General features: G+C 31.0%; 2 protein-coding genes across 3 annotated transcripts; both read left to right on the top strand.

Annotated features, from left to right (window-relative positions):
- Window positions 1–924: 924 nt before the first annotated feature.
- LOC145005569 (uncharacterized) lies at window positions 925–5093 on the top strand. Of its 2 annotated transcripts, XM_078964675.1 has the most exons (11): window positions 925–1228; window positions 2430–2566; window positions 2663–2723; window positions 2830–2900; window positions 3156–3220; window positions 3382–3426; window positions 3513–3593; window positions 3682–3749; window positions 3852–3900; window positions 3983–4131; window positions 4737–5093. In XM_078964675.1, the coding sequence occupies exons 2-11, from the start codon at window positions 2443–2445 to the stop codon at window positions 4804–4806; spliced, it is 783 nt and encodes a 260-aa protein (XP_078820801.1). In that variant the 5' UTR covers window positions 925–1228; window positions 2430–2442; the 3' UTR covers window positions 4807–5093. The 2 variants fall into 2 exon arrangements, with proteins under 2 accessions (XP_078820801.1, XP_078820802.1); XM_078964676.1 differs by lacking the exon at window positions 2430–2566 and having other exon boundaries at window positions 930–1228.
- A 421-nt stretch (window positions 5094–5514) lies between these two features.
- Window positions 5515–7037, top strand: LOC145005570 (high mobility group B protein 14-like). Its single transcript, XM_078964677.1, has 6 exons — window positions 5515–5646; window positions 5857–6009; window positions 6321–6378; window positions 6485–6529; window positions 6617–6697; window positions 6842–7037. The coding sequence occupies exons 1-6, from the start codon at window positions 5588–5590 to the stop codon at window positions 6890–6892; spliced, it is 447 nt and encodes a 148-aa protein (XP_078820803.1). The 5' UTR covers window positions 5515–5587; the 3' UTR covers window positions 6893–7037.
- Window positions 7038–9824: the final 2787 nt, after the last annotated feature.

Raw genomic sequence — 9824 nt, 5'->3', positions numbered from 1 at the left:
TCTCAACCTTTTAGGTTTTCTCATTTGATCATCTCTCTCTCTCTCTCTCTCTCTCTCTCTCTCTCTCTCTATATATATATATATATATATATATATATATATATATATATATATATATATATATATATATACATGCCCTTAAAAAGGGTGTATCAAAGTTGTTTTTTTTTTCTTAAACAACCTTTCTTATAGTTCATTATTTTGCACGACGAAAGTGTATCAAAGTTGTTTTTTTAATAATAAACTTTTTATGTTAACAAACTAGGTTATAACACGTGAAAATCACGGTTAGTATATTTAAAATTTTTATATATAGATAAAAAAATAATAAATGTCAAAATAAACCAAGATCTTATCGATTGTAAGTAATTATAAATTAATTTGTTAAGCAAAATAAACATAATAATATTATTAGGATATGATTTTGTATTTTCAAATTTTGAATTGAATTTGATTTGTTACCAAAAAAAGAAAATAATAAAAATCATAGAAAAATATCGCGTGTCAAAGAAACATTCTAAAAAACTGATATGTATCATTTTTAGATTTCATTTATTAAAGAGATAGATAAACTTTTTTATGTTAGCAAACTAGGTTATAACCTGTGGAAACCACAGTCGGTATATTTAAAAATATATATAGATAAAAATAGTAATAAATGTCAAAATCCGGCTCCAACCCTTCATAGAATATTTAAAAATTCTAGAAAATGCCATGTGTCCAAATGAATGAAAAGAGGACATGTGGCAAAAAAACCTTTATTTATTATAGTAGATTCGGTTTCATAATCCAAATCCGGCTCCAACCCGGTTCAAAACCCTAAATCTAGTTGAAAACAATTATAAATCCGATTAACCGCATCGTACTCGTAACCAAACCATAACCGATTTCCTTATACGGGTCGAGTTCCATAAATAATCAAATTACAGGTTTGTCGGGTGGATCGGGATCCATTTAATCTCAAACAATCACGCTGCTAATAACAATTAACCGCAGATAGAAAACGACTTCCATCGTCTTCTCTATCGATGCTCTCACCTTCGATCCCAAATTGCTGCTACTGCATACACTGTAACCCTCAATCAACCAACTACCTCCTGTAATTTCTATCGAATACGCTGCTACATCATCGACAGCCGCCGCATATGCTTTTAACCCGCATCTAATTTAACCCTCACATCCAGGAACTGCTGCGATTTCTTTCCTCTGCGCGCTCTATCGATACCAGGTTAGTTCCTTCACTTTTCTTTTTGTTGATTTCACGATAAAAGTTCTTTCACATTGCTCTGTTACTCTACGTAGTCTACTCGTTCTCTGCTAGAAAGACCAAAATTGAATCCCAACATAAACAACCTATTTAAGAATCCAAGTTGATTGTGTGAGAATATCTTATAAAGGACATCTAAAGTTACCAAGTCAATTCACCTGTTATTCAGTAGATAAAGGATGCAAATTATCTCATGGTAGTGCAATGTGAAAAAAAAAAAATCATTCTTTATCTTATGTTATAGTTCAGAAATCCTTGGAGTTTGGCTAATTGTAAAAATAAACTATGTTGCCTGTTATAAACTATTATTTTGCTACTGTGATTCCTATTTTCAGTCGACAAGGTATGCAAATATCTACACTTCTCATTGTTGTTGATTATATTCCATTTCATGGCTACTATTAGATCACATAATTGACATTTCTATTGACAATAAGCTCTAAAGCTAGTTTGTGATTTAGCATTCTTACCATATTTGAATCCAGAACTTCACCTTTTTATCTACTTCAAAATGTCCATTTTTATTTATTAGATAAATGCGATTATAATGGTTTTATACCTTAAACTTTTTTTGAAATTAAAATGATTTAAACCCTAAACCACGTGGCTTCACAAGATCCACTGTAAGTTAGTGTTATGGAAGACGTTGCATTAGTTCACGAATTAAGAAGATAGAAGCTTTTTAGTGCAAGTTTGGGGACTTCTTCAATATGTCCAAAGTAGTCATGTAGTTAATTAGTTGTTATTTGTTTCATGATTTTGAATAATATGTTGAAGGTGGGAAATTTCATGAACAAGCTGTTTTGCATGTTAGAATTAATAGATTATTTGCCTATGTTTTGATCTTTGAGAACTAGATACATTATATATTTCAAGAAAATAGATTTTAAAAATAATTTACAACAAAAAGTTAATAAAGGGTAATTGTGTCATTTGTCCGAAGTTAGTATTTACATTGCAAATCCGGTAAAAGAGTTACAAACCAAACAGAAACATATCATAGAATTGAATTCCCTTGACATACTCCAATTCCTTTAACAGATTCCAAATCCTTTTAAACTATTTTATATATATATATATATATATATATATATATATATATATATATATATATATATATATATATATATATATATATATAATTTTTATTTTATTTATGTAGGAGACTATAGTAGATGGAGTGGTTTCTGATATTTGTATCTGTAGCTGTTGTATGGTTGGCTTCTCTCTGCAAAATTCTCCATTCATCATTCTATCCACACCAATCTTCCTTCTTAAATAATAATAATAATAATAATGGTTAGTAATATATAATATTTATAATATGTCATTTATTTTTATATGTAATTATGTTGGTGTTAATGTTAATATCTTTTGTCTGAATGTATCAATCAGCTGGATCTATTCAGAAGAAAAATGTATTGTTTGTCATTGCACACCCTGATGATGAATCCATGTAATACTTTTATTTCTTTCCAATGTTTTTCTTATTATTTGAAAAATCTACCCAATTATAGCATTTGTACTTTTAATTTTGTTTTCTTATTGATTGTAATTGGCAGGTTTTTTTCTCCAACAATTAATCATCTGACTTCAAGAGGGCATAACATTCACATATTGTGCATGTCAACTGGTAACAATTTCTTAATTTTACTTTTTTTTTTTTTACATTACATAAATTGAGCTTTAGTTGTAAATTAATAAAGATCTATTGTTCAACTGTGAACGTAAATCTTACATACAAGTTTCATGTATTTGTTTTTCTTTTTGCCTAAGTGATAAATTTAGCAACTTTATTTCATCACTATTTGAAGCACAGTTTTTTCATATCACTATTTTATATAAAAATAAACCTTAGTGAAATAAAATTTGTGCTATTTGATTGTAGGTAATGCAGATGGTATTGGAGATGTTAGAAAAGAAGAGCTTTATAAGGCTTCTGTAATCCTTAAGGTGATATAAATATAATCTGCTTGATTCTTTATTATTTTCTTTTGGGAATTTTATGAGCTTTAAATATGTTTAAATTTTAACCTTTTGTAGATAAAAAGATTAATACTTTCTACTAAATAATGTATAATGTATAAAGCTACACATTGTATTTGATCATGCAGGTTCCTCTTCAACAAGTGACAACAATTGATCATCCAGATTTTCAGGTTTTTTTTTTTTCATCTGAAAAATCATTATATGTTGTTTATATTAAATACATGAATAATATATATTTGTGTTTTTTTTATACAAGGATGGTTTTGGTAAAGTATGGAATAGTAGTAAACTATCAAAGATTTTGGAAAAGAAAATTCTTGCTCATGCAATTGACATGGTAAGATATAAAAATACTAAAATTTAGTATTTTTATGTTATAAGATTATGTATTTTGATAAATTGTTTTTTCTTTTAATTTTTTCCAGATTATTACCTTTGATAATTATGGTGTTTCGGGTCATTGTAATCACCGCGATGTACACCAAGGAGTACGGTAAGTGAAAGTCCTTTTTTTTTAATAAAAAAAGTTACATTTTTCATGATAAATTATAAGAATAAAAATTTTAAATTAATTGTTTTCTTTCTCTTTTATCAGAAGGTTTACACTTGATACTTCAGAAAAAGACATTGAAGCATGGGAACTGGTATGTTCTTATTTCCTGTATGGAATTAGTAAGGAACGGAATGGAATGAGTGACTCCATTCCATGATATGTTTTTTTTTCAGGTGAGTAGTAACATAGTACGAAAGTACAGTGGGCCCATTGATATATGGTTGTCTTTTTGGACTCTGAAAGGAGAAATGCATTGTTTGGTAAATGAACATCCACTTAGAAGCTATGCTGCCATGTCACAGCACCTAAGTCAATGGGTATGGTATGTATCATCATCATCATCATCATCATCTCCCACCTTAATGTCCTATCTGTCACAACAGAAGAAAACAGATTGTACTGTGTTTGACAGATATTGAACTGGGACTGATGTTGATGGGACAAACATTAAAGTTTTTTGTCCCACCCAAAAAAGTGGAACGAGTAGGTCACGGACTCACACTCGATCTCTTGTCTGTATAAAAGACGAAAATGCCCTTCTCATCCTCTTCATCGAAAATCGCCTAAAAAGCTTGTCCAGTCCCATACATCCTTGTCGCTTGTAACAAACGCGGGCCGCGTTTGTTACATGTGGCATGATGGGACGGGGCAAGCTTTTTAAAGCTATTTTCGATGATGATGATGATGAGAAGGGCATTTTCGTCTTTTATACAGACAAGAGATCGAGAATGAGTCCTGTCCCACTGACATTGGTTCCTGTCTTCCAATTCATGTCAAGCTCAGTATAAGATTGTTTTGTATATTGTAGTCCTGTTTTATTCAATAATAATAATAATAATAATACAATTTTTGAGGTCAAAAAAAAATTGTAAAATTTTCAAAGTTGATTTTGGATTTTTATTAGATGTTTAATACCATTATTTTCAGGTTTCGGAAACTTTTTGTTTCATTTTCTAGTTATACGTATGTCAACACTTTGAGGAAGATCAACAAATGAGTAAAGGATCAAGTTCTATGGTGTACTTCAAAAGTTACATTTGATTTATTTATTTTTTTATTGTTTTTAGGAAATTAAAAATTTCTCTATAGGTTCATTCTCATTCGATTTGTACAATGTAGTTATGTGACATGATAGGATATAATTCTTCACATGTATTTTTAAGATTATCTCTATAGCTTCAAACCTAATATGATCATAGTTCATTTTAATGAATCTTTTTAATCATTGTATTCATGGATAATGCTTTGCTTGTATGTTTAAAATAACAAACATCGTTTATCAAATTATTATTCCCCCATGATCACCTTATCATAACTGACTTGCACGTTTAAATCACTATCAGAAACTTGAATGTTCATGCTCCACATTGACAACAATTTTGTAAAATAAATTTGTTCTTCAAGATCATCTTAGCTTTTGGTTCCAAGTATTCACGATCAATGTTGAAACCCTTCTCTTTAGGTTAATATGGTAAATGGTTGTAAAAAGACTAAAATGTCCTCATGTAGAGGATGAGAGAGGTTCAGGAAGAAGGAGAGTGTCAAGTGTTATGAGGACTAAAATTGCAATGTTTTCCATAGTTTGATGGAAAGCGCATTAAAAGAAACATTAGGGACCAAACATGTAATTTTGTATTCTTTATTTTGAAAATATACAATACAGTCGCTAAATTGAAACATGGACATAGTTGAGGGACTAATTTAGAAATTTTGGTGACAAATGAGAGGGATTCACTCTTCATTGCGTTCCTCTTCACGAAGCAAATACAGCCCTGGCCATGGTGAAGATAGCTTCAGCTTCAGCTTCTGCTGAAACCTCTCCAAAAACTGCTCATAGGTATTCTTCAAATTCATAATTTCAATCGACCTAAACCTAGCGATTTCAAACTCCAAATTGAAAATGAATGTTTTAGTTTAACACATTCGCTTTAGTTTCTCTCCTACAACTGTAAAAGAATTACAGATACAGTCGATTTTGAAGTCAAGAGTATTATGGATTTCAGTCATTGATGGATACCTAAATCGTAACTCGTTTTCAATTTTCCAGGAAAACGGCGTTGAGACCAAAATCGTCGGTGGCCGTGAAACAAAACAGTGCAGCGAAGAGGCCGAAGACGACGGCGGCGGCGGCTAAGAAGAAAGCATCCAAATTAGATGCTAATAAACCCAAAAAACCTCCCACTGCGTTCTTCTATTTCTTGTATGTCTTCTCTTAGTTCTACGATTTGATCTCCTGCATATATGTGCGTTTCTTACTTTTGATATTCAAATTGAATTGAATATAGAGCTTCATAAAATATTGGGGAAAAGCTACATGAACATAGATTAGCAATTTGGTGGAATATGTAATTTGCATTCATAGCCTGTGTAAAAGATATGAAATCTCTCCTCCTCCTCCTCCTCATGATGATGATCATCATCATTGAAAACAGCCCTAAATATCTTGTATAGTCTCTCACCATTTAGGGTTACATAACATAAACAATTGATGTTTTTCTTGAATTATTTAAGGGAGGATTTTCGTAAAGAATTCCAAGAGCAGAATCCAGATGTCAAATCAATGCGTGAGGTGTGCACTATCTATATAACTTATATCTTATCCTTCTTCATGATTCATGCACCTTCTTTTCTTCATAAAAATATATGATTTGTGTTCTTCATTTTCCATCTTCCAGGTTGGCAAAGCATGTGGAGAGAAATGGAAGATCATGACTTATGAGGTTTGTAGTTTGTACTTTGTCTTAACTATTAAGTCATTCTTTCTGCATTAAGTCAAAAAGAATATTAAAACTTAAATGTTGTGATAGGAGAAAGTTCAGTATTATGATGTAGCAACTGAGAAAAGAGCAGAGTTTGAGAAAGCTATGGCTTGCTATCACCAAAAAAAGGTAACTTTTTTATTTAATGTTTTTCTGTTAATCTAAACAATTATAGCATTGTATTTTCAACAAATCAGTTGAAGTAGAAGTATGATATTATTTTTTGCATTTTACTCTTTCAAAATGTAATGTTGTAGTATGAACAAATTTCAGGAAAGTGGAGAATATGATGAGTTTGATGAAGACTCGGATTTTGATGAATGAATAAGTTTGCATTTGATGTATGACATAGGAACAATGGTAGTAGTGATGGATATTTTGTATAGTGAATATCAAAATTCAAAACATGTTTTTTTGAAACTGATTTTATGTAAATCATTTCAATTCATCTTTTTGGAAAAGTTACAAATATCGTCCTTGTGGTTTATTGGTTTTTATGTGTATGGTCCTTATGTTACATTGGTTGTCGTTTTTGTCCCCAAAATGATTCTTATGTAAATGGTTTATTGTATTTTTTTTATATTGTTTTACATTCGTATTAGTGGTAATGTTTTTATGCAACTTTATTTAAATTACTAAGGTTAAAGGCAAATTTAAAATGTATTTTTCAGTTTGTTCAACATAGGTCCTTAAAACCTTTTTTTACATAGAAAACATACTGTTAGAAATTGTTAAACTTTAATTTGGCTCATCGGTTTTGTGCTATATGTTGATTTTTAATAAATACAAATGTTTTTTTTATGGTGTTTTATTTTTATGCCCATATTATTGTTATGGATATTTGATTGAATATAGAAAGTAATGATTTTGCTAAATGCAGCTTGCCTGTGAGAGCTTTGGGAGGCAAATTGTAGGAAATAGCATCCAGACATGCGGTTGTCTACTGTAATTATTTCTACATTTTATTGACTTCGAAAAGTGGATAATTTCTAAATAAATGAGCAAATTACAGGAACTATTTATGTAAGTTATGGCAAAACTTCTAGAATGAACGGTAACTCTTGACCACAATTGTATGAAACAATAAGACATGGACCAAAAATGACAACTCAAAAAATATTGTGACCAAATTGTGAAGTGTCAAATACGGACTATTCATATTTCATAATTACTACATAAATTAATATAATTATATAATTAGATAAAAGATGTTTCTGAAAACAACTCAAAACAGAAGACTGTAATTTTATAAGGAAAAAGGAGCAATTAATTGTAGGGTAAATTACAAGGATGGTATATATAGTTTATGGTTATCTTAATGTTTTGGTATCTAATAATTTTTTTTTAATTCGGATCATCCATATCCTAACATACTATTATTTCTATAATAACGTATACTTTTAAAATAAAATAGTAAAATACTATTATTCCTGTAATAACATATTTTATTTTAAAAATATAAGTATGTAATTTTGAGTTAAAGATAAAAATATATTCCGGTTTTGATTTCATAATATAAGTACAATAAATTTTATATTGCTTTGATATAAAATTTTGATATTTAATTTTAAAAAAATATTTAGTTTTATCAAATTTTAATTATATTTCTTAATAAGAAAAAAACATTTCAAATCAAAACTAAAAAATGTCTATTAGTTAATAATTAAGTTCGCTGCTACACATGCTAAAATAAATAATTATATGAATAATATGACATTAAATTCTCTTTAATACATTTTATTTAATGAAAAATATTTTTTTAACGCAATTAATGTCATATTATTTTTGTTTAATTCCATTTCATATAACATTAATTATGTTTAACTCATTATACATATATATATATATATATATATATATATATATATATAATATTTTTATTTTCTATAATAACATATTTTTTATAATAACACATCATGTTTTTATCATAAAAATAAATATATCACTATAAGATAAATGAAGACAAACCTTAAAAATTACATCACATAAAAATTAAAAAGTAATAAAATGATGTTTTTACGCTTTAATTCCACTGCATCAGACCGAAGTCTAGAACTGACTAGGGTCTCGCCCTCTACATTAGACCGGAGCCCATAACTGACTAGGGCCTTGCCCACTGCATCGAACCGAAGTCTGGAACTAACCAGGGCCTTGCCCACTGCATCGGACCGAAGTCCGGAACTAACTAGGGCCTTGCCCACTGCATCGGACCGAAGTTCGGAACTAACTAGGGCCTTGACCACTGCATCGGACCGGAGTCCGGAACTGACTGAACATATCATAACATATAACACTAACACATATATTGCATACTGCATCGGACCACGGCCCGAAACACATAACACCTAGACATGCCTGAATCACAAAGACATCAAACATATTGAGCTATTGTTATCTAAATGGGCCGACATTGTGGCCGTAGACCCGTTCCTACTGGAAGGAAACTTACCTCACACTGCGGGAGTCCCGCTGAAAAAACCATAGTTGTTGGATGACAGATTTCCGGTCTGTCAATATCAAAATAACACCCAATTAATAATTGGGTCCCAACGTGTATACCCATAAGTCCATGCTTGGGGTAAAAGACTACTTTACCCAATCCAAAGGCCCAAAAGTCTAATAATGGACCAAGGACCAACTATGGCCCATCTATGGCCCAATTTTCCCAATTGGGCCCAAGTCACTACATGGTCTTGATCAAAGGCCCAATCATTCATTCTTGGTCCAACACTTGACATTCTCATAGTCAAATATCTCATAATCATCAAGGCCCAGATTATGGCCCATCTATAGCCCAATAGGCCCAAAATTAATCTTTAATCCCATTAGGGTTTTGGCTAGGTCCATTAGAGTTTTGCTAGTAGGGCATCACCCACTACCACCTCAGGTAGTGGTGGTCAACAACGGCTCATGGCGGCGGCGGCCACCTCATGGTGGTGGTTATGGTTCTTTTCATTGTTCTTTTTGCTAATTATAATTACAATGCTTAATCTCAAGTAACACACACACCACACTAAGCTAAACATACACACACACGCTAAACTAACCACACACACACACAACCACTCAAGTGGTGCCGATGGTTATGATCTTGGGCCAACGCAACACCAAAAGTACTTCAATCTTCAATCTAAACGTACCCGAAAGCCCACAGCCACCCGATATGGTGGCCAACGGTGGCGGAATGGCGGCAGCAGTTGGTGGAATGGGTTTTCTTCATTTTCCTATCCAAGAATATCAATACAATATTAGATCA

The sequence above is a fragment of the Lactuca saligna genome, chromosome 7 (genome assembly GCF_052625555.1).
Source record: "Lactuca saligna cultivar CGN05327 chromosome 7, ASM5262555v1, whole genome shotgun sequence".
NCBI classification, from domain to species: domain Eukaryota; kingdom Viridiplantae; phylum Streptophyta; class Magnoliopsida; order Asterales; family Asteraceae; genus Lactuca; species Lactuca saligna.
Note: the sequence above shows the minus strand (reverse complement) of the source record. Positions and strands in the feature narration are given on the sequence as shown.